Raw genomic sequence first — 25,661 nt, 5'->3', positions numbered from 1 at the left:
TGGTATATCAAGGAGAAGAGTGAACATTGCCTAAGGAATTTTATCCTCTTCTGGGGAAAGGGTTAGTACATTTTCAGTTGTACATAGCATAGCTGTATTGTATTATGCAGAAACATGACTTCATTGTTGCCTTTACTTGGAGACCAAGTATGGTTTACAGAGATGGCTCCTAGTGCCAACCTGACAAAGATTAAATTGTAATGGTTAGTTCTATGTGTCAACTTCGTTGGTTATGGTGTTGCGTTTAGTGAAGCACTAGTCTGGATGTTGCTGTGAAAGTATGTAGTAGACATGATTAACTTCTATAGTGAGTTGGCTTTAAATAAAGATTAGTTAGAGTATGTGCCCGGCTATGTGGGTGGGCTTCATGTAATCAGTTGAAGGCCTAAGAGCAATCTGAGGTTTCCTGGGGAAGAAAAATTTCTGCGTCAAGACTACAACATCAACGCTTGCCTGAGTTTTCAGCCTGCTGGCCTTCCTCACAGATGGGCTTGCCAGCCTCCACATTCATCATGGGAGCCAATTCCTAAAATAAATATTTATATCTATATTTTGTATTGGTTCTGTTCCTCTGGAGGGTTCTAACTGACACAACCAATAATTAAATTTTTAATAGCAGAAGATATTATTCCTATTTTAATATTAAGGAAACTGAAATCTAAATGATTTGTCCAAGGTTATACAAAGTAAGGAGAGAACCAAGAATCAGAAGGAAGTTGATGTAAGCCAGTAATCTAGTCATTACTGCTGGTTTGTACAAAGAGATTAGAAAGCAATAATGTTTTCATTAAATCGATCCATTAGTTCTACTTGAGATGGACAGAAAGAGTGTGAATCCTCTAAAAAGATATACCTATTCTCCTAAATCTATTTCAAAATATAGAAACAGAAGGAAAACTACCAAACTCATTCTATGAGGCCAGTATTACCTTGATCCCCAAACCAGGCAAAGACCACAACAAAAAGGAGAATTACAGACCAATACCCTGATGAATATGGATGCCAAAATTCTCAACAAGATCCTAGCTAATAGGATCCAACAGTACATTAAAAGGATTATCCATCATGACCAAGTGGGATTCATCCCTGGGATGCAAGGGTGGTTCAACATTTGGAAATTGATCAGTGTGATAGATCATATCAACAAGAAAAGAGTCAAGAACCATATGATTCTCTCAATTGATGCAGAAAAAGCATTTGACAAAATACAGCATCCTTTCCTGATTAAAACCCTTCAGAGTGTAGGGATAGAGGGTACATTCCTCAATCTCATAAAAACCATCTATGAAAAGCCTACAGCAAATATCATTCTCAATGGGGAAAAGCTGAAAGCCTTTCCCTTAAGATCAGGAACACGACAAGGATGTCCACTCTTGCCACTATTATTCAACATAGTACTAGATGTCCTTGAACAGCAATCAGACAACAAAAAGGGATAAAAGGTATCCTAATCGGCAAAGAAGAAGTCAAACTGTCTCTCTTCACAGATGACATGATACTCTATATGGAAAACCCAAAAGAATCCACGCCCAAACTATTAGAACTTATAGAGCAATTCAGTGACGTGGCGGGATACAAAATCAATGCTCAGAAATCAGTTGCATTTCTATACACGAATAATGAGACTGAAGAAAGAGAAATTAGGGAATCGATTCCATTTACAATAACACCAAAAATCATACGATATCTCAGAATTAACTTAACCAGCGAGGTAAAGGATCTATATTCTAGAAACTACAGATCACTCTTGAAAGACATTGAAGAAGACACAAAAAGATGGAAAAATATTCCATCCTCATGGATCAGAAGAATAAACATAGTTAAAATGTCTATGCTACCCAGAGCAATCTACACTTTCAGTGCCATCCCGATCAAAATACCAATGACATACCTTCTGCCCATTTTTTGATTTGTTTATTTGTTTCTCATGTATTGAGTTTGAGAAGTTCTTTGTAGATCTTGGATACCAGTCTTTTATCTGTAGTGTCATTTGCAAATATTGTCTCCCATTCCGTGGGCTGCCTCTTAGTTTTTTTGACTGTTTCCTTGGCTGTGCAGAAGATTTTTATCTTGATGAAGTCCCACAAGTTCATTTTTTCTTTTGTTTCCCTTGTTTTTGGAGATGTGTCATGTGGCCGATGTCAAAGAGGTTACAGCCTATGTTTCTCTAGGATTTTGATGGATTCCTGTCTCACATCGAGGTCTTTCATCGATTTGGAGTTTATCTTTGTGTATGGTGTGAGAGAGTGGTCACGTTTCATTCTTTTGCATGTAGCTGTCCGATTTTCCCAGCACCATTAATTGAAGAGACTGTCTTTTTTCCATTGGATGTTCTTTCCTGCTTTGTCCAAGATTAGTTGCCCAAAGAGCCAAGGGTCCATTTCTGGGTTCTCTATTCTGTTCCATTGGTCTATGTGTCTGTTTTTGTGCCAGTACCATGCTGTCTTTGTGATCACAGCTTTGCAGTATAGCTTGAAATCTGGCAACATAATACCCCCAGCTTTGTTTTTCCTTTTCAACAATTCCTTGGCCATTCAGGGCCTTTTCTGGTTTCACACAAATTTAAGGGCTGTTTGTTCCAGTTCTTTGAAAAATGTCATTGGTATTTTGATCTGGGTAGCATAGACATTTTAACTATATTGGACACTTTTCCAATGAAGTCATACAAATGGCTAACGGACACATGAAAAAATATTCAAAATCATTAGCCATCAGGGAAATTCAAATCAAAACCACACTGAGATACCACCTTACACCAGTTAGAATGGCAAAAATGGACAAGACAGGAAACAACAAATGTTGGAGAGGATGTGGAGAAAGGGGATCCCTCCTACATTGTTGGTGGGAATGCAAGTTGGTAGAGCCACTCTGGAAAACAGTGTGGAGGTCCCTTAAAAAGTTAAAAATTGAGCTACCCTATGATCCAGCAATTGCACTACTGTATATTTACCCCAAATATACAGACGTAGTGAAGAGAAGGGCCATATGCACCCTAATGTTCATAGCAGCATTGTCCACAATAGCTAAATCGTGGAAGGAACCGAGATGCCCTTCAACAGATAGCTGGATTAAGAAGATGTGGTCCATATATACAATGGAATATTACTCAGCTGTCAGAAAGAACGAGTTCTCAACATTTGCTGCAACATGGACGGGATTGGAGGAGATAATGCTAAGTGAAATAAGTCAAGCAGAGGAAGACAATTATCATATGGTTTCACTCATTTATGGAACATAAGAAGTAGGAAGATTGGTAGGAGAAGAAAGGGAAGAAGAAAGGGAGGGGCAAACAGAAGGTGGAATGAACCATGAGAGACTATGGACTCTGGGAAACAAACTGAGGGCTATAGAGGGGAGGAGGGTGGGGGAATGGGATAGGCTGGCAATGGGTATTAAGGAGGGCATGTATTGCATGGTGCACTGGGTGTTATATGCAAGTAATGAGTCATGGAACTTTACATTTGAAAACTAGGGATGTACTGTATGGTGACTAACATAATAGAATAAAAAATATTATTTAAAAAAATACCAGTGACATTTTTCAAAGAACCGGGACAAAGAGCCCTTAAATTTGTTTGGAACCAGAAAAGGCCCCAAATCGCCAAGGAATTGTTGAAAAGGAAAAACAAAGCTGGGGGCATCACGTTGCCAGATTTCAAGCTATACTACAAAGCTGTGATCACAAAGACAGCATGGTACTGGCACAAAAACAGACACATAGACCAATGGAACAGAATAGAGAACCCAGAAATGGACCCTCAGCTCTTTGGGCAACTAATCTTTGACAAAGCAGGAAAGAACATCCAGTGGAAAAAAGACAGTCTCTTCAATAAATGTTGCTGGGAAAATTGGACAGCTACATGCAAAAGAATGAACCTTGACCACTCTCTCACACCATACATAAAGATAAACTCCAAATCGATGAAAGACCTCGATGTGAGACAGGAATCCATCAAAACCCTAGATGAGAATATAGGCAGCAACCTCTTTGACATCGGCCACAGCAACTTTTTTCATGACACAACTCTAAAGGCAAGAGAAGCAAAAGAAAAAATGAGCTTGTGGGACTTCATCAAGATAAAATCTTCTGCACAGCCAAGGAAACAGTCAAAAAAACTAAGAGGCAGCCCAAGGAATGGGAGAAGATATTTGCAAATGATGCTACAGATAAAACACTGGTATCCAAGATCTACAAAGAACTTCTGAAACTCAATACATGAGAAACAAATAATCAAATCATAAAATGGGCAGAAGATATGAACAGACACTTTTCCAATGATGATATACAAATGGCTAACAGACACATGAAAAAATGTTCAAAATCATTAGCCATCAGGGAAATTCAAATCAAAACCACACTGAGATACCACCTTACACCAGTTAGAATGGCAAAAATGGACAAGACAGGAAACAACAAATGTTGGAGAGGATGTGGAGAAAGGGGATCCCTCCTACATTGTTGGTGGGAATGCAAGTTGGTACAGCCACTTTGGAAAACAGTGTGGAGGTCCCTTAAAAAATTAAAAATTGAGCTGCCCTATGATCCAGCCATTGCACTACTGGGTATTTACCCCAAAGATACAGACGTAGTGAAGAGAAGGGCCATATGCACCCTAATGTTCATAGCAGCATTGTCCACAATAGCTAAATTGTGGAAGGAGCCTAGATGCCCTTCAACAGATGACTGGATTAAGAATATGTGGTTCATATATACAATGGAATATTACTCAGCCATCAGAAAGGACGATTTCCCAACATTTGCAGCAACATGGACAGGACTGGATGAGATTACTCTAAGTGAAATAAGTCAAGCAGAGAAAGAAAATTATCATATGGTTTCACTCATTTATGGAACATAAGAAATAGCAGGAAGATTGGTAGTAGAAGGAAGGAAAGAAGGAACGGGGGTGTAAATAGAAGGGGGAATGAACCATGAGAGACTATGGACTCTAGGAAACAAACTGAGGGCTTCAGAGGGGAGGGGGGTAGGGGATTGGGATAGGCCGGTGATGGGTATTAAGGAGAGCACATATTGCATGGAGCACTGGGTGTTATATGCAAATAATGAATCATGGAGCACTACATCAAAAACTAAGGATGTACTGTATGGTGACTAACATAACAGTAAAAAATTATTAAAAAAATAAAAAATAAAAAGATTAATGGAGTTCATTGTCATGCTATATGCAAATATATTCGTAATTTAGTAAGACATGGCCTGAAATTACTAAGCGCACAAAATATCAAGTAAACAAAAATCAGTCTACCCCATGAATGACTTCACTCCAGAGGGAAAAGATGGTATAAAGTTGCTTATCTCAATGAGCTAGTATAATGCCCTCACCCTTGCCACCACTGCCTGGGTGGTGAGCACCAAAAAAACAAAATAAAACCAATGCACACTAAACAATGACACCAGCACTCTGTTCTTTCTCGTTATGTGACCAAATGGAAGAGCGCGCACAAGTTCTCTAGAATTTTAGACATGCCCCGTGAAGCTGACACTGCCTGCCTTCTGGGAAGGACAGCCTGTTGGGTCCACTCCGCAGGTGTTACCTTCTGGTGTGGTTTATGGGTTGTGTGTAAGTTTTTCTTTTTAACTGATTCCATCAGCTGAGTTTTTCCCGAGCAGGGAAGACTAGAAAAAAGTACTTTGTCTTTATGAGCGATGTGAAGATACGTCATGAAAACGAAGGCAGTAGTAGTGATAGAATTTTGCCGAACAGAATCCAAACTTGCTGTGGGAATCAAGTGTGCTCCGCGGCTCTCGGCCACTCACACGGCGACAGTCCACATCACCAACTTGCTATCACAGCTGTCTCTTGGTTGTCCAGGAGGGCTGGGTCATGTGTCACTAGAGGGTAAAATCCCCCGACAATCTCGACGTGTTACGGTGGGCTCTGCCCTCTGGAGAGAATCACAGAACCCTCATGTGTGATTACCAGTAATTGTAAATTCTTCTCCATTGCTACCTTATTACTATTTTAAAAATGAATTTTGATTAAATGCTTTGCAGTTGAAATGTGACTTCTGACTAAAATGGTTTTCTTGAGCTCCCATCCATTGTTTAGGCTAAATGTCAGGTACAAAACTGACACCTTAAAAAACCACATTATAGCTATGTTTCTCGGTGGACACAGGAAAACTAAACCAGAAAATGGAACCGCCAGTGGCAGAGGAGATGAATAAATACCATTTTGCTAAGAGATTACACCAATCAATTCATGTTCATTTTTGAGTAGCCCACATCTCTCCATTTGGCCATGTTAAGTGTCTTTTTTCCAAAACTGCAAAATCAAATGCCCTTTTAATCTTTTATTAGGAGCCTCAGGGATATAAGTTTTATATCTGTATTTATCTCCTAATTCTTATGGGATCTGGCCTTCAATTAACGATCAAATTCTTAATAATGATTTCTAGTATTTTTATTCCAAATACTAGGCTGCGCATTTGTGAGATTAACTAATTTACTCCTCCCCCAAACTCAGGGTGATAGATGCAATCGTCCTCATTTTACAGGTAAGGAAACAGGCACAGGAAGGTGAGGGAACTTGCTCCATGTCACACGGTTGGTGGATAAATAGAAGGGCCCTGATTTGCACCTGGCAGCCGGGCCCCAGACCCACCCTCTATGCTCATTAATCAATCTGTGCCTTCTTTCATCTGCACCATACCCTGAATGCTCCATGGCGGGAGCCCCTGGGCTCCCATAGGAGAAGCTGGCCAACAGAGGCAGACGAGAGGGAGTATCATCTCCTGAGCACCAAGGGGTCTGGCTGTATTCCCAGTGATGACTAGCTGCATGGCCTTGGGCAGGCCACCTGGCTACCTGGATCTCTGTGTCCACATCTGTGCCCTGAAAGGGTCCCCAGCACCCTACCAAGCAGATACCCAGAAGTGCATTGGATTGAACCTCACCTCAGAACAAAAGCTGGGGGTTTCTACAGGAGAGCTGGGAGAATGACCTGGCCCTGTGGTGCCTTCCTGGGAGAGAGTCAACTCCCGGAGAAGGTCTCCAGCTGCCTCTGAGCTCTCCTCAGACGGGGTAGGGCCGCTGTCCTGTCCTGCCTGGGATGTGCTCTGACAGGCATGAGGAAGAGGTTCTGTCCTTGTCATCAGGGACGTGACACTCCAGCAGCACGCTCCCTTCCAAAAATAAGTTGCCTACAAAACTTCAGAATGGCTTTGTTTTGACAGCTGGGATTTGTTCGTGCTTTCAGGATGGGTTCATTTTCAGCCTAAAAATTACTCATAAGCTAAATGCCAGCTTTCCTCATCCCACAGAAGGCAGCTCAACCACAGGGAGGAGACGAGGAGGTCTGAAGTCGTTGGGGATCCTAGTGGCCCACAGCAGTAGAAAGGGACCCACTGTCCAGCCAGAGTGCCAACACCAGTGGCAAGGGTGATTAGAGCTGCCCAGCATGGGTGTTCCCGTGGGGAAGCGGGCTTCCACAGCCCACAGATGACCAGCTGACCTCCAGACTTCTTAGCAACTCATTTGTGGGGCAGACGGGGTTCCCAAAGCCCATGAAGATGTGCCACATGGGTCTGTGGGCCCAACCATGCTTCTTAAGTCACCCTCTTCTGCTGTGGCCGCACCTGAGACACAGCACTGCTCTGAGGGTCTCTGCATGTTTGGGCCTGACCTGCAAGCAAGCCAGGGGCAACTCTCCCTGCAAGAGATGGGTGTGAGGGCCAGGCGTACAGCGGAATGCAGATGTGGAGAGGTCAGCCCCAGCCCATCCCCACCTCTGACGAATGTCATCTGACGCAGCAGGACACCCCCTCAGCCCTGGTTTGGTTGGTGGGGCTCATGCAGCTAGTGTGTGACAGTAGCAAAGTACCTGCCTGTCTCAGAATTGGAAATGCACTGGCAGCCACCGCGATGTTGGTTACAGAGCTTACAGCAGCCCCCCTTCCAGTCTGCACGCTGGAAACAGCGCAAGTAAAGGCTTGCTTACTGCAGTGAGACCAACTGGAGAGAAAATGGTTCATAAACCAGTGATTCTTCAATTTAGAAAAAACTGCCTGGTTATTCTAAACAGCTTCACCCTCAAGATTTCTTTATATTGCACATGCCTGCGTTTTCACAAAATATCATTGTAATGCTATGTACTATATGCCTGGTTATGCTCTTAAATGGGTGGGATGTAGGTAATAAAGAACAAGTTCAAAGTTCATCTGCAAACACACTTCCTGTAATGTCCCTGCTACAGGCCAGGACTAGCTGCTGCTGTTATTGGTCATTCTGTCAGGTCTGCTGCTCCTTTCAGACTGGCTCCCCAAAGCCTTAATGATAAAGGTCATGCCATCCACGTGGATTTGATCAAATGGCTCACTGCCACGTGGGCTCTGGCCACAGTTGAGCTCAGTGTGGAACCAGAAGGCAGACCCTCAGGTCACACTGCCCTCTCCTGGGCACACCCCACAGCCTCCTGCTACAGCGACCTATCACTGCAGGACACCCTCAGGTCACACTGCCCTCTCCTGGGCATACCCCACAGCCTCCTGCTACCGCGACCTATCGCTGCAAGACACCTGGAGAAGCCAAAACCACCTGAGGCCTTGGCCTCTCGGAGACTGGAGAGGCTGCTACAAGTCAGCACATCAGAGCCCAGCAGCGCTCCCAAAGGGGCTGGGAAACCAGAGTCCTTGTGCTGGCCCCACTGCTGATGCTGTGTGACCCCTGGCAAACCTCTCAACATCTCTGAGTTTCAGGAACATCATCGAAAAAGAGGAGTTTAATGAAAAGATCTTCAGAGGCTCTTTCCAGTTCCACTATTCTATTACTCTGTGGACCTGAAACTATTCATCTATACACAGAAAGTTAACTTTCTTCTGGCCTATAAAGTAAAGAATTTCTCATAAGTCATGGGAGTGTAAACTCATTGGCAACAGTTTTCCCAACTCCCTTTAGTCTACAAATATCACCGTATGCTTTCTAGAAGCAAGGCACTCTTCAGGGTCTATTGATCAGGGTTCTGAGACTTTTTGGAAATCAGGACTCAGGACAACAGCCATCATTTTCCCCCAATATACTGGCTCCTCCTGTATGCAATGCATGCTTATCTAATCTATTCTATTTCATTCTGTGCATTCTGTTCAATCTGAAAAAAGTTGGTCCAAATCCACTAAATTGGTTTGGTGACTCGCGAGTGGGACACTTCTGAACACGTGGTTTGAAAGATACTGCTGTAGCCAGTGGTCACAGAAAGGGTACGCGGACACTAAGGAGAGCATTGAAAGGAACTAAGGTACCAGTCAGAGGGGCTGTCATGGAGTGAGACAGTTACCTGAGCAGGAAGAACAGAGACAGTGAGGGGTCCAGAACTCAGGGGAGGGAAGCAGCACAGCTAACCTCCTCTGATGAGGCCTTGAATCCCACTTTCCCACCCAGCACCCAACGACTCCTAAACAATGTGCTGCTGATCTCAAGGCCCTTCTAGAGTTGCCTTGCTGCATGCAACTGCTCCTGGGCTCCTCATGGTCGCGCCACATCCTTCGGCCTAGACTGTCCTCTTACCTGTCAGGTAGAACTCCCCCAGGAAGCTTCCCTGTCCCCAGACCTGTCACATCTATCCCAGTTGCCTGCTTACCAGCCTGCCTCCCGGTCCTAGACTCAGTGTCCCTCCAGGCCGGGGCAGAATCCCCTCACTATAGACTCCCAGGGCCTGGCACTCTGCCTGGGCCACATACATGCTTCTTGTAACAAGCTTCTGCTTGGGAGAGTGAGTGGCTTCCAGCCAGACGGCCAGGGAAAGCTTCCCAGCTTCAGGAGGCCCACGATCTTCTACTTCCTTCCTCAGCATGTCACTGCTGCTGTCACTGACCGTAGCCTCTGTCTGGAGGCACAGCACTCTCTTTCCGACAACTTTCCCATGGAGTTGACCCCGAGGGAATATTGCTCTGTATCGTCTGGTGCTGAGTGTTCATGATGCCTCAGAAACAGTAAAGTCATGGATGGACATGATAGGTGGTATTTGATGGCTGTTTCAAGCACAGAAATGGATTTAAGTGCAAAGGCGTTAACTTAAATACTACAGATCATCTTAAAATTCTTCCAAGATTTTCTTTCCACTCCGTGATCTGTGAGTACCAAAAGATGACTCCAAAAGTTGTATCTAGTTCCTTCTTCAGAAACGTTAGACCCAAGTCCTTGGATGGGAAGACCTCCAATGATGCCCACCAGCTGTATCTTCTGAAGATTGTAACCTCCATGATTTCCATATTCTGGGGTCTTTCTCATGCCTTGGGGTCTTCTCTGTGCCCTGAGGTTCTCCCCATGTCCCGGGTGCCTCTATTTTTTCTAACCTGGGAGACCGGGAAGGGATCCATCTAGACTAGGGTACCCTGCAGCTATACAATATATGTCTTTCCCAGGTCTTCTTGGAGGGGGGCCCTCTTCCACGCAGGGCCACCCCCAGCAGATCTGTCCCCAAGCAGAACAGATCCCTGATCAGTCCAAATGGCTCCAGATGCTGGCAGAGTCCATAGTGATGTCCAGAGTGCTGAGTGAACCCCTGGATCAGAAGTCCCCCATCTCAGGCCCATCCTCTGTGCATCCCTCCTGTCACCGGTGCCAGGAAGCACTCCAGTCTCTCACCGTGGGCTCCAGGGCTGAGGCACAAGAGTATACCTCTGGACTGGGCACTGCTAGCAGAAGTGGGCAGCTCTCCAGGAGGCTGGAGCTGCTGTGCACTGGCAGCTGGGCCACAGGGCAGCCCCTGCGGGAAGCCATGTGACCAGAAAGATGGGAAGGAAGAGCATCTGGGAGAGAGGCTGGAGGCTGCACACTCTGGCAGAAGCCTTGGGCCCAGAGAGGAGCTCTGGCTCAGGATCCAATCTACAAAAAGAGTCCCCACCCTGGCAGCCCTTGAGTCTCTCTGGAGGCCTCAGCCCAAAAGTGGGCCAAGTAGGGCCAATGCGCAAGCTGCCAGCGGCAGGGCTGAGAAGCCCAGTCCCCAAGGGTAGAATTACAGAGCGTCAGCCTCCCAGGATCCCCACAGCAATCAATGCACACGAGCCAGGTTTGGGGGCCTCTTTGTATCTCACATGCAGGGACGCCTGGGAATAAATCTACCTGCTCCTAGTAGAGAATCACCCCTGCCGCTTCCTTGTGGGCCAGGAGCCCCATCAGTCATGCTCTTCTCTCTTGTGCACATGCTTGGAAGGGCCTGGATCGAATTTCAGAAGAGCTCGGCCCTGTGAAAACACACAGGCACTGTGGTTTGTGTCTCCATGGACAGCAGGGTTAGGAGCTCTGCCTTTTTTGGAGGAAAATTCATTAACAGAAACAACCTGGAGAGTACTGCAAATTACCTAAAAAAATCCTTCCACTGTCATTAAACATGGGCACATCTGTGATGGGGTTACCCAGAAATAGGTTTGAAGCCAACTGCTGTGTTCTCAAAGTTGGTGAAATCTGTTCTGTTGTGGTGCTGGTGGGGGCAGGGGGGCGCAGCACAAGGGCACCGAGGTCCCCCAGCCCGGGTGCACTCTGCCGCCTTGGAGCACCCCACACAGGTTCGCGTGAACAGCTACCGTCTTGGCTCTTCTGCTAGAAATGGCTACTGCGGATGTTTTGCACTTTTCTATAAAGTAGGGGAGATTCAACTGGGAGTACAAAAGGAGAAACCATTCACAGTTGGTGTTTTCAGACCAGTGCTTTTTGTGTTTATGCTTTGAGAGGTGAGAAACGGAAACCACACATTTGGAAGGACGATCCATAGTATTTCTCCACTGGGGTTTGACGTGGACGATTGCTGCCGTACCTACAAACACATGCTCGCTTCATCCCACAAAGTCCGTTTCACTTCCTACTTGGGAGCACAGCGTGGAGAGCCCCCGGGCTGCGGGCAGTCAGTGCCCAGCTCCGAGCGTGGCCGGTACAGGCTGGCGCCGGCCCGTGCATTTCTGCTGCCAGGGTGAGGCGCACCTATCTGCTGCTTTCCTTCTGGGAGCAGGGCTTCCTTCCACGGTGACTTTCATCAAGAGGGGCCCTCTGGGTGTCCCCTGGACTCAACTCTTCCTTGCTGATGTAGGAGAACTGTTAGCACAGCGTGAACCCAGAGTGGGGACAAAATGCCTGCTCAGTGTCTAACAGGGAATGTCGAGAGCAGGCCCTGTGCCGGTTTTCCTTAGCAACACGCTTCAGAGGGCAAGATGGTGAGCAATACCTCTCTCCAGGTAGACTCCTACAAGCCTGACTCTACTGTCATGAGCCCTCCTGACGCTAGCCCTATCTCTTTGGCAAACTAGACAGAGGGAATTTTTTGGTAAAGAACCGGAAATGTTTACAGAACTGTTATCGCCCTGCCCTTTCCAAGTTCATCCCTGTTTAAGGCTTGGAGGATCTAGTCTTCCAGGAAGCATGTCCAAGTGAGAGGGTGGGCTTGCACCCCCACTTCTGCCTCCCGATGAGACCCAGGGACATCTCCTAACCAGGCTGTAAGGTGGAAGGGAGCAGCCCAAGACCTAAGGGATTTGCAAACAGACATGGACACAAACCACAGAGCAACAATTTCACTTCGTGCCTGGGACCCTGCTGGTCTCAAGGGGACTCGAGCTCTGCTGGCAGAGATCACAGCAGCAGCGGCTCTTCTGCACCCCTGAGCGTGGGAATAATATTCCTCCCGACCAGATGAGACAGCCGGTGATGAGGCCTGAGCACCGCTGATCCGGGGGCCCTGAGGAATCTGGTGTGCACAGCTCTGAGGGGCCTCTGGGCTCCTGCCAAAGCACAGGAAGTGAGCCGGTGGGCATAACCTCCAGGGCACCCAGGGCATGTGGACTGGGCAGTCAGCACTGGTTTTGGTACTGTTCCTGCAGCCACAGGAGAGGCTGTCCTTGCCTTGAATACACAATCCTGTGTTGCCGGGCTCACCCCAACACTGGCTAGCGCCTCTAATCAGAAGACTGGTTTCAGGGGCCCCTGGGTGGCTCAGTTGGTTAAGCATCTGCCTTTGGCTCAGGTCATGATCCAGGGTCCTGGGATCCAGCCCTGCATTGTGCTCCCTGCTCAGCGGAAGCCTGCTTCTCCCTCTCCCTCTGCTGCTCCCCCTGCTTGTGCGCATGCTCGCTCTCTCTCTTGCTCTCTCTCACTCTCTCTGTCAAATAAATAAAATCTTAAAAAAAAGAAAACTGGTTTTAGATAGAAAGGTTTTAAAAGGCTTTACCGGCATGTGGTAAAGCCAAGAGGGAATGAGAATAAGTTGTTCACACAGCAAGGCAATGAAGAAGGTAGCTCCGAGCTGGAGATGTGTGTCCGCACTGTCCAGGACAGCGGTGGGCAGTGCAGTGGCCGTGAACACTGCAGATGGCTCCCTGGGTTTTAAAGACTAAATGTGAGAAACGGTAAAACACCTCATCAACATTTTTCTTATACAGAGTACCTGTTGAAATGATAATATTTTTAGATATTGGGTTTAATAGATTCCACCATTAAAATGAATTTCACCTTTTAATTTTATTTTTAAAATTATTTGAACACATTTTTAATAAATGTGGCTACTAGAAGATTTAAAATTAGATAGGTAGCATGAATTATAGTTTTAATGGGCAGCACTGATTTAGAAATCTTGACTCTCTTCCTGGCTAATCCAGTGTCTAGCTGGACAGTAATAGAGGCAAGCTCATTGGACTCAGATTTCTTTCGTGAAATAAGCCCAATTACTTTCACAAGTTAAAAGAATAGATGAAAATGCTATCTACATCAACTATCAGACCAGCATCCCCCTCTTGTTTCTCCTCAGAAAACAGGCCTGTCCCACACGGTTGAACAGGTTGTAGACTGCACAAGGATGACACATTGAAGGGAAGGGAAGCTGTTCACACTGTACCTAAGTAGATTTGTGTGTTTATTGATATAATATCCTGGTACCTGGCAATAAGTATCTTGCTCTGACAAAACGAGTATATTACAGTGATTTTCCAACAGACAGAATTAAAGCATTCTGAAGAAGCAATACTTTTCTCTGACTTGTGTAAAAGCTATAGCTGGGGTGGGGTCAGCCCTACCGGAACGTAAGGCCCGCCTGAATTCCACTCCAAGGACGGCTGCTTTGCTGGTTTGGCCTCCGTCTGTCATAGGCCTGATGCATCCGAGGGCAAGAACTTGGTGCCCTAATTCAAACCTTAATTTTACAAAAAGTCTTTGATGTCTCGTGCCAAAGAGTTACAATAACCAGCTGGGCCACGGCCAGGGCTCGCCCAGGATGGGCCACTTACCTTTTCATTTTTCTTCTCATCTGGTTTGCATCCAGTGTTGGTGGGGCTGGACGATGACAGGCCACTGACGGGCCCCCCTCCGGCCTCCCCGTTGAGGTTGGCGGCACTGACGTTGGGAGGTGTGACGGCAGACGCTGCGGATGTAAGCGGGATGGCTGGTCGGGGGCACTGGGCCCCGATGACCGTCTGCACGGGGGGCTGGTGCACGTGCTGCGGGGACACCACCGAGTGGGGCCTGAGGCTGGCGGTGGGCAGGCGGGATGGGGAGTTCTGGGTGCGCAGGGGCGACACGGTGGCCGTTGGTCGGTCCTGGGCCTGGGCTGATGAGTGTGCAGCTGGAGAATGGGGTTGGAGAGAGAGTGGGGTCACAAGGTTAGTTTGCCACTGCAATGCCATAGCCACAGACTCTTTCCTCGGGCTCCTCCTCCCGGGGCTCACAGACTCTCTGCGGTCCTTCCACACCCAGCCACCTCCACAGGGAGAGAGACTGAGGCCAGGTGACCTGGAAACACATCCCATCTCCCCAAAGCCCTGTCACAGCACAAAACAGCCCGCCCTCAGGGGGAGAGAAAATCTCTTTTCCAAGGTCGCCACGAGCGTGGGCATGTTCCCAGTTTACCACGAAGCCTTCTAACTGGCTTCCTCTGCCGCGATGAACTAAGACACTCCCAAGTTCTTCTACAATGCCCTTGTGAAAACGCTCATTAAAGTAAAGCCTGTGACAGAACCCTGAAGGGGCCTCACGATGCCCCGGAATGATCAGACACCACTCCATGTACGGTGATCACTGCCGGCAGCTTGACTCTGGTTGGTCTCGACCCCAGAACTGCAACCCGGTCCTTTGTCCACACTTGGTGTTGGAGCGGTCGCGCTGGGGCCGAGCACGTGCAGCAGCTCTATAGCTGTGACAGTCACAGGAGGAAGGCGAGCCGTCACCCCGCTCCCTGCGATCTGCCTGCGGCTGTTGCCTTGCTCGCACACCGAAGCAACCGTTTCCGGAGTTCAGAACAGGGACTTCACAATGACCAACGTGCCCCCCCGCTGCCAGCAGAAATGCCTCCTGAGGATGGTAAGGGTCTGAAGGCCTAAGGTTTGTAAAAAATCCACCATTTGAAAACATAAAGTTCTTTCTCAACACAGCACTGAATTAAAATGAATGTTGCTGCAGCTTATGTTAGTGATTTTGAAGAACTGCCTCCTTACTCCTCACAGAAGAAACATACAGGGGGACACAGTGAGCCACACCAGAGGAACAGTGACTTGTGGCCTGGACTGGTGACCCAAAGGGAGACACGGGTTGTGGCAGCCCACGTCACTTTATGCCATGTGTCCCATGCAACATCGGGCAACTCAGATTACATCATTTTTGCACTGTCGCCCAGAGAAAAATTACACCTCCTTATTTCCTACCACCAGAATTTGTGGCATTTGTGGCTTTGCAACATGAAAAAAATACATGTGATAAAACAAAACAATATTCTCAGCCCTCAAATACGCCTTGAATAGATAATGTACTCATAAATCCTCACAGCGTTTCCCTGGCATGGGAAGTAACGCGGTGCGACAAACTAGAGCCCCCTCACATGCAAGTCAGGCCTCTTCCCTCTGACAGCGCTGCGTGGGAAGAGCTGGTGAGATCTAATTATGTGATCCCAGGTGCTCCGGGACTCAGGGACTCTCACTGTGGCCTCGGTTTCTAGGAGGTGAAATAAATAAAGGCTGATTTATGGTTTTAAAAGTATTCAGGGTTTGGGGTGGGTTTTGAATCCTCACTCAACATGCTCCCACATTTCAAAAGACCAGGTTAGGCAACTGTGCAGATCGATGAAGCCACTGGGGTCACTCAATCAGCCCGAGGTAACCCATGACTTGGACAGTGCTCCTGAGGCCATTTGTCTGCCTCTCCCCAGCTGTCTGAACTCTCCTTCACCCCAGCCCCCGGGCCCTGGAAAGAGAAGTGGCAGCTGGGCCAGGCAAGAGCAATCACTCGGGCTGCAGAGCCTGTAGGGGCTGCTCCAGATTCTTCCGCCCAGTCCCACACCGCTCCCCTCTACCTCTGGCTGGCTTCCACATGCCTGCCACATCACCCTGCCAAACCCAATGCAAAAGAGGAGAGGGTGTTCCAGAAAGTTCTAACCTGCCTGCCAGGCAATCTCTTTGACATCCTCCCCTGTTCTCTCCCTTGTTCCTCCCCTCAGCCATTCCAGCGTCCTGGCTGTTCCCCCAACATAGGTTCTGTCTCACCTCAGAGACCATTGCACAGAATACTCTTTCCCAGAGAGTCGCACATCCCCGAGCCTGCTTCGGTCACCTCAGACACTGCCCTCCCAGAGAGCCCCGTTTTGGTAAACCCACTGAACACTGCAGGCTGCCGCTCTGCAGTCCCAGCCCCTCTTGCCCTGCTTCAGTTTCCTTTCCCTCCCACGGCACTCTCTGCTCTTAACGGTCTGTATGGTACATCCTCTCCACTGTGTGCTGACTGTGCACTGGCCGTCTCCCCACTACAAGGTGAGCTCCATGAGGGAGCTCCATTTGCCGTGTAGTTCACGAATATATTCCAAACAGCTGGACTGGTGTGTGTGCAGCATGCAGCAGGTGCTTGATAAATTTCTTGAATGAATGAACAAGTCTTTGAGAAAAGAGAACCTCAATTAAAACATCTCTTCAGATTTTACAGAATTGAACCAATGGAGAAGATAAAAATCCTCTCTGAGAAAGAGGAGCATGACCCATTACACCTGCTGGTAGAAGAATGTGGGATCCCACTGATCCTCAGTAGGATTTATCCTCAGGTTCACCCACCCTGTGCCATCCCACCTCAGACTGACCTAGATTGCCATCACTCTAGTCATAGAGTTAGCAATGCCAAAGCAACCTGCCTGACAGAGGCAGGCAGTTTGAGAAGGTGCTCTTACTCCATAGTCTCTGCTCCCCTTTGCCTCTCCTCTATACATTTTGGCATGCTCCAGCAACTCTGGAGTGGCTAAATCCCACTGGACCTCACTCAGTTCACTGTTATGTCATTCCACATGTGCTTGATAAAGAGTAGTTGAATGAATAAATGAACTACCTTACCATCAACATTGCCCTTTTCTTTTTTTTTTTAATGATTTTTTATTATATTATGTTAGTCACCATACAGTACATCCCCGGTTTCCGATGTAAGACTCGATGATTCATTAGTTGTGAACATTGCCCTTTTCTTATTCTCAAGAATTCTCATGGATAAAATGGAACATTGGCCACTCCCCAAACTTCAGGCCAGGCCAGCCTCTCTCTCAACTCATCCACACCCAGACCCACCCTGCTATCCAGCCTCAAGGATACAGGGTCCCAAGAGGTCTACACCATCATGCTCATCTTGATCCTTTTCCGTGGCTCATCCCCTTCTGGCCTGTATTAAATTTCTCTTTCTTTTCCTTTCCTCCTGCAATTTACTAAGCCAGTTATAGCTCCCATTTCAAAAACAGTCCTTTTTCTGGCCAATACCTCCTTCTCCTGTTTTGCTTTATACGCTGTATTCTTGAAATAGTGTCTCCATTGGTTCTTTCTAACTTTTCATTCAGCTCTTCGCATGATCTGTATTTGCTCTCATGGCAGTTTTCATCTCTGCTCTGTGTTCCGGATACATGTCCTTGTACAGCTTTCTAGTGTCACTAACTGGACACAACTGTGTCCAGGCTGGAGTTTATGTTATCTATAGAGATTTTGTATTTAAATAAATATATGTTTTCCTTTCCAAAATTTCAAGTTGGTTCTTTTTCATATCCATCAGTTTCTAATTCATAGCTATCCATCTAATCTTTCCCCTTTATAACACCCTGTCTTTTCTTTCTTTCTTGGGGAAGGGGGAAAGTAGATGTTATTCTTTCTTTTCCCTTTTAGAGGATCTTTTATTTTTATTTATTTTTATTTTTTAACTAGGCCCCATGCCGAATGTGGGGCTTGAACTTACAACCCCAGGATTAAGAGTCAGATGCTCTATTGACTGAGCCAGCAAGACACCCCTAGAGGATCTTAAATATACTGATAGCAAAGACTTTTTCAGATTTCTCTCTTATTTCTCTCCCATTTCTTCAGTTTATTGGCTATCTTTTATGCATTAGTGTTTCCCTTGTGCTTTGAGATTTCCGTGTGTAAGCTCCTCTTGAACAGGACTGTCTTATTGCTGTTGTATCCTTGGTCACTGCTTCTGCATGGTCCTCTGGGACCTCTTCAGAACCAGGTGTAACAGAATGGTTTGGGCTCTGGTCCTCAGTCCAGAGCCAAACTCAGCTCCATGCCAAAGTGGCATTCTCTTTCCTCTCCCATACCCCAGGGAGTAGCTCAGTCCTAACCATTCCCTAAGAATGGAAGAGACTGCAGCTGTTCAAACCATTGCACTTTGCTCTGGTCCCCCGATACTCACCAGAGACTTCCTGTCCATTTTCTCTTGCAGGAGTTGAAAGTCAGCCAACACTGCCTGCTTTTCATTCCAGTAAGCCAATGCTTCAACCCCACTTGCTATTACTGTGTTCCATTTTGTTTAGATCCATAGAGTTGACTTTTTAAAAATTTAAAAACAAAGAAAACTCTTTGTGTTTAAAACAGAGAGAATAGGGGATTTCCACATGAACTCACTATCCCATACTATCCAGGAGTCCTTCACTCACTTCCCAGTCTACTGAAATATGGTTTCTCACTTTCATTCTATCAAATACTTTCTGAACAAGATCAACTATGATTCCACCTGTCAACAAATTTAATGGACACTTTTCTGTTTTCAGAAAAAGTATCTACTGATCTAGTTGCTTATCTTTACACCAATATCACACAGACTTGATTACTGTAGCCTTATGTTTTGAGATCAGTGTTAACCTTCCAACTTCGCTGTTTTTTTCAAGGTTGTTTTGGTTATTCTAGGTTTTTTGCATGCCTTTACGAATTTGAGAAACATATTACTAATCTCTACAGAAAAGCTGAGTGTGATTGTGATTGGTATTCCATTGAATCTATAGGTCAAATTTTTGGAGAATAAATCCCTTAACAATATTAAGTCTTCTCACTTATGAATAAAGTATATTGCTCTACTTATTTCAGTCTTATTCAATTTCTCTTAGCAATATTTGATAATTTTCAGCAGATAGGTCTTCCTCTTCTTTTATCAGATATATCCCTAATTTATATTTTTTATGTTATTAAAATTACTATCATTTTTTAAAACATAAACTTCCAATTATTCACTGCTAGTATGTAAAAATACAATTATTTTTGTATATTAATCTTGGATCTTGCAACCTTGCTGAACTCATTTATTAGCTGTAAAGAAAGTTCTTTGTGTGAGTGTGGATTCCCCAGGGTTTTCTATATTCAAGATCATGTTATCTGCAAATAGACATAATTTTAATCCCTCCTTTCCAATCTGCATGCTTTTTATATCTTTTTCTTGACTAACTGGTCTGGCTAGAACTTACAGTACAATACTGAATAGAAATGGCAAGAGTGGATATCCCTGCTTAATCCTGATCTCAGGGGGAAAGATTTCAGTCTCTCAACTATTAAGTCTGAGGTTAGCTGTGGTTTTCGTGGATGCCCTTTATCAGGTCGAGCAGCTCACTTCTATTTTCTCATTTTCTGACAGTTTTTAATCAGGAATGTGTGTTGGATTTTGTAAAAAAAATTTTTTTTCCCCAAATCTATTGAATTGGTCATATTATTTTTATTCTTTAGTTTGTTAATACAGTAAATTATATTGACTGTTAAATGTAAGTCAAGGCTTGAATTCCTAGAAGAAACTCTATTTGGTCATGATATATTATACTTTTTATTGCTGTAAAATTTTAGAGTTTTTATGTCTATGTTTATGAGTGATATTGGTCTGTAGTTTTATTTTCTTTCAGTGTCTTTATCTGTTTGGGTATGAGGGTAAAGCTAGCGTTATAGAAAGAGGGAATATTCTCCCTTCTTTTCAATTTGCTGGAAGAGTTTCAATGGAATTGTTGTTTTTTTTCCCTTAACCATTAGGTATAATTTAACAATGAAGCCACTCAGGCTTGGAGATTTCTTTGTGGAAAGTTTTTAACTAATTCAATTTCTATTTCAATTTTAATAGACATAAGCCATTCAGGTTATTGTTTCTTGAGTTCATTAATTTCTAGTTTTTAAGAAATTTATGTTTTGTCTAATTTATTGAGTTTTTTGGCATAATTTTTTATAATACTTATTATTCTGTAAAATCTGAAGTAAAATAATAATCCCTTATTATTCTGTAAAATCTATTATTTCTGGTATTGATAATTTGTGTATTCTCTCTGTATTCTTTATCTCTCTGGCTAGATGCTTACCAATTTTATTACTGATCTTTTCAATGAAGCAAATTTTGGTTTCATTGATCTCTATTGTTTTTCTGTTTTCTATTTATTTCTGCACTGACTTTTTTCTGCTTCTTTCAGGTTCCTTTGCTCTTTTATTCTAGTTTCTTATGGTAAAACTGAGGTGACCGATTTGAGATCTTTTTCCCTGACATCGGTGTTTAGTGCTATAAATTTCCCTGTAAGTACGGCTTTTTAGTGGCATCCCACAAATTTTGATATGCTGTATTTTCATTTTCATTCAGTTCAAACACTTTCTAAAATCATATTTGATTTCTTCTTTTATCCATGGGTTACTTTAAAGTGTGTGTGCCATTTAGTTTCAAAATTTGGGGATACCTCTGTGTTATCCATGTCTAATTCAATACCTCTGTGTTATCAATGTCTAATTCATCTGTATTGTAGTCAAGGAATGTAATTTGTGAGACTTGAATCCCTTTAAATTTACTGAGATTTAAATATTATGGCCCAAAATGTGGTCTATGTCGGTAAATATTCTGTGTTCACTTGAAAAGATGTGTATTTTGCTGTTGGTATAGCGCTCCATAAATATCAATTAAGTCAAATCGGTTAAAGCTTGCTAAAATGTTCTATATTCCTACCAATATTCTGTCTACTTGTTCTGTCAATTATTGAGAGAAGTATTGAAATCTCTGACTGTAATTGTGGATTATTCTATTTATTTCTCCTTGCAGCTCTACCAGTAATTGTTTATATATCTTGAAGTTCTGTTATTTGGACATAAATATTTAGTCCTCTTGATGAACTGAACCTTTTATCATTATGAAATTGCCATTCGTATGGTAATAATATTGTTCTGAATTCTACTCTGGTATTAATATAACCATTTCAGATTTCTTTCTAGTAGTATTAGCATGACACAGTTGATCCTCATTATCCATAGATTCTATATGTGCAAATTCACCTAGTAGCTACAATTGATGATTTGTAACCCCCAAATCAATACCTATGGTGCTCTGTAGTCATTCACAGACATGCTCATACTAGCAAAAAATTAGAGTCACTGACACATTTTCCCAGCTAAGGTGCAACAAGATGATGCTCTTCCTTCTTGTTTTAGCTCATACAGAGATGACCAGGGACAGAGATGGGAGAGGGCAGGGCAAGGCAGTGCAGTGCAAGATGCTCCAGCTCTGGGACTGACTGGACAGGCTCAAATCCTGCTTGTCACCTGTTAGTGGGGCAGCCTTGGGCAGTCACTTCTGAACTTTATTTTCTCTTTTGTAAAATAAATAGAATCTACCAGAAAGACTTGTTTTTAGTATTGAAGATAATAATCTCTGTGAGACACACATGCATGCACGTATTTCACTTAAGAGCAATAGTTTAGTATTCACTAATATATTGTCCATGGCAACTTGATACAGCATAGCTACTGTGAATAATGAGAATCACCTTTATATCTTGATCCTCCTTTTACTTTTTTACTTATTCATAATTTTATATTTAAAGTATTAAAATATGTTTCCTGTTCACAGCATATGGTTAGGTTTTGTCTTTTTTTTAAAAAAAATAATACTTGATAATTTCTGCATTCTAAGTTGTTTAGACCATTCATATTTATTTTTATGACCAGGTTTAAACCTACGCTTTACTACATGTTTACTATTTTACCCATGCATTTTTTGTTTCCTTTCTTCTCTATGCCTTCTTTTGGATTAATTAGAAGTTTTTGTGATTTCATGTTACCTCCTCTCTTAGCTTATTTGCTGTACTCTGTTTTGTATTTAGTGCTTGCTTACATCTTTAATTTGTCATAGTCTACCTACAAGTGATTCCATAACTCCTCACACACAGTATAAGAACCTACTTATAACAGTATAATAGTATATTTCTCCACTCCCAACCTCCAAATGTGCTCCAAATGGTACACTTACCATTATATGTTTTACTTTTACACGTGTTTTTAAAATTCTTTATTGAAATTCATTTTATTTACCATATACCATATTATTAGTTACTGGGGTGGAATTTAGTGATTTATCAGTTGCATATAACACCTAGTGCTCATTCTATCAAGTGCCCTCCTTAATGCACATCACCCAGTTACCCCTTCCCCCCCACCTCCCCTCCAGCAACCCTCAGTTTGTTTCCTAGATCAGCATCTCTTCTGGTTTGCCTCCCTTTCAATTTTCATCTTCCTTTATTTTTCCTTTCCGTCCCCTATGTTCACCTGTTTTGTTTCTAAAATTCCACATATGAGTGAAATCATATGGTATTTGTCTTTCTCTGACTTACTTATTTCGTTTAGCATAATACACTTTAGTTCCATCCACATCATTGCAAATGGCAAGATTTCATTCTTTTTGATGGCTGAGTAATATTCCATTGTGTGCATACATGTATACACCCCCCCCCCATTTTCTTTATCCATTCATCTGTCGATTGGCATCTGGGCTCTTTCCATATTTTGGCTATTGTGGACATTGCTGCTGTAAACATTGGGGTGTATGTGTTTTAAATGCCAAACTGCATTGTTTTTATTTTTGTTTAAACAGTTTGTTATATCTTTAAACAGATATTTAAATAATCAGAAAAAAACTTATATATTTATATATGCAGTTACTATTTCTTGTGTCCTTCACTCCCTTTTATAGATCCACATTTCCATCTGATATCATTTTCCTTCTTTCTAAAGAATTTTGTTTAACATTTTTCATGTGGGTCTATTGGTAATGAAATCTTTTAGCTTTACTATATGTGAATGATTATTTTACTTTCATTTTGAAAGAAACTCTTGCTGGGCATAGAGTGCTAACTTGACAGATTTCTTTCTTTCAGTACTTCTTTCCATTACTCCACTAATTTCTCACTTAAGTGTTCCTGACAAGAAATATACAGTCATCCTTATTTTTTCCTACTTTATGTATCATTTTTTTCCCTCGTTGTTTTCAAAATTTTGTCACAGATTCTGAACAATTTGATTATAATTTGCCTTACTGTAGTTTTCCCCGGGTTTCTTGTGTTTGGGGCCCACTAGCTGTCTTCGATCTGTGAGTTTGTAGTTCTCATCAAATTTAGAACAATTGGATCTATTATTTCTCAAATAATTTTTCTGTCTCACCTTTCACTCCTTTACTTTGAAGACTCCAATTACACATATATTGGGCCACTTGAAGTTGTCACTGCTCACTGACACTCATTTTTAAACATTCTCTTTTGTGTTTGTGTTTCATTTTTCATAGTTCCTATATCTTCAAGTTCACTAATATTTTCTTTAGTAATGTCTAATCTGTCATTAATTCCATGTACTGTATTCTTGATCTCACACACTCTAGTTTCTATTTCTAGAAGTTTGATTTGGGTCTTTAAAATATCTTCCACGTTTCTACTTAATTTTCTGAACACAGTATAATATAGGAGCACATAATAATAAACGCAATTATAATATCTCTTTTTACCTCTATCTGCTAATTCTAACATCTGAATCAGTTCTGATTGACTGGTTTACCTCATCATTGCGGGTCGTATTTTCCTTTGTGTGCCTAGGAATTTTTTTATTGATATCAGACATTGTTGTTTTTATGTTGTTGAGAGCTGGATATTTTTGCAGTCCTATCAGTACCCTTGAGCTCGGTTCTCCATCACAGTTAAATGAATTGGAAACAGTTTGATCTTTTTGGGTGTGCTTTTAAGACTAGTTGGGTGGGACTAGAGCAGTGGTTAGTCTAGGGACTGAGACAAAACCCTTCTGCATAGACTACTCAATGTCCTGTGAACAGTTTTTTTTTCATCTGGCTGGTGGAACAGGTACTATTTCCAGCACTTTGTGAATTCTGGGCACTGACGGCACTGATCCTTTCTCTGATAGTTTCCCTGGCTTTGCACAGTTTCCTCCCATACATATGCTGATTACTTCTCAGTATACTACTCAAGACACCCTGCATCCTCTAGGGTTTTCTTTCTGGGTAGCCCTCTCCTCTCTAGGCTCTGTCCCTTAAACTCTAGCCACTTCAGTCATCCAGACTCTCACTTCACGTCCTCACATCAGGAAGCCCACTCTGCTCTACTTTGTAACCCCTTCCTGTGCCACAGTCTGGAACCTTTCTCCAGGCAGTAAGTTGGGGCTCACTTCCTCATTTCCTTTTCTCATGAATCACTGTCCTTGGTTTTCCAATGTTTGGCATCTTGGAAACTGTTGTTCTTATAAATTATTTCTGGCGGGATGATAAATCCTGTCCTCATTACTTTAGTTGGTCACAAGTAGAAGCCTAGCTTTATCCTTTAGATACAAAAATCCAATTATATCCATTATTTAAAACCCTCTGATGTGTCCCTTAGGATATAAGCCAAAATTGCACAACATGGTCTAAAGGAAACTCCATGATCTTCCCCTGCTTACCTTTCAGCTTTGCCAGTGCCATTCATCCTCTCATTTCTTTGTCCTTCCACCCTGACTTCATCTCAGTTTTCAAGTGCACCAGTCCTTTGCCAACTTCAGAGCTTTCCCCATGCTTCCACCCTCACCTGACTGCTGCTGCATGCCAGCCTTAAGACCTAAAATTAAATTTTGCCTCTTCAGAGAAATTGTCACCAACACCCTGATCTTCTCCTTCCATGCCTTTTGTTTCAGTCACATCAAAATAAATAAAGTTACCCAAAATAGAAACTCTGGTATTTCTCATTGCCACGTCTTTGTCCTTTCCAGTCCCTCTGCTAGAGCTCTCTTTGTGCTTTGTCTGCTCAGATAGCTCCTATTTGTACTTTAAGAATCAAGGCAGGATCACCACCTCTTGAAAACTTCCCACTCTCTCTCATTTTCCTCTCCAATCTGTTACATATCTCTCCTCCATGCTTTCTTATTCCCTCTGGGTACCTCCACTATAGTGCTTTTCAAACTCTATTGCAAGAATTTGTTTTCTTGTCGTTCTCTTTAACTGGATGTAGAATTGGGGTTTATGTGGTTCTTCTCTGCATTTCCAGAGCCTAGCAGAGTATCTACCTCTTTTTTAGTGCTTTTTTTTTCTTCTGATGAATAAATGGCTGTACAAGGCTCTTGCCCCTGTTAAACAGTGATATGAGGCTGTGTGGACACTGGCACTTTACAGGGAGAGCTCTGCCCTT

The 25,661-nt window shown here is 43.6% G+C and overlaps 1 protein-coding gene across 1 annotated transcript in view; it reads right to left on the bottom strand.

Moving 5' to 3' along the window:
• Positions 1-25,661, bottom strand: part of SH3RF3 (SH3 domain containing ring finger 3) — a 389,783-nt gene that overhangs the window by 53,092 nt on the left and 311,030 nt on the right. The window contains exon 8 of the mRNA XM_040623720.1: positions 14,227-14,561. Within this exon, the coding sequence (XP_040479654.1) occupies positions 14,227-14,561 (335 nt within the window). The remainder of the gene's footprint in view (positions 1-14,226; positions 14,562-25,661) is intronic.

This window comes from Ursus maritimus, unplaced genomic scaffold (genome assembly GCF_017311325.1).
Source record: "Ursus maritimus isolate PB19 unplaced genomic scaffold, ASM1731132v1 scaffold_6, whole genome shotgun sequence".
NCBI lineage: Eukaryota > Metazoa > Chordata > Mammalia > Carnivora > Ursidae > Ursus > Ursus maritimus.
Note: the sequence above shows the minus strand (reverse complement) of the source record. Positions and strands in the feature narration are given on the sequence as shown.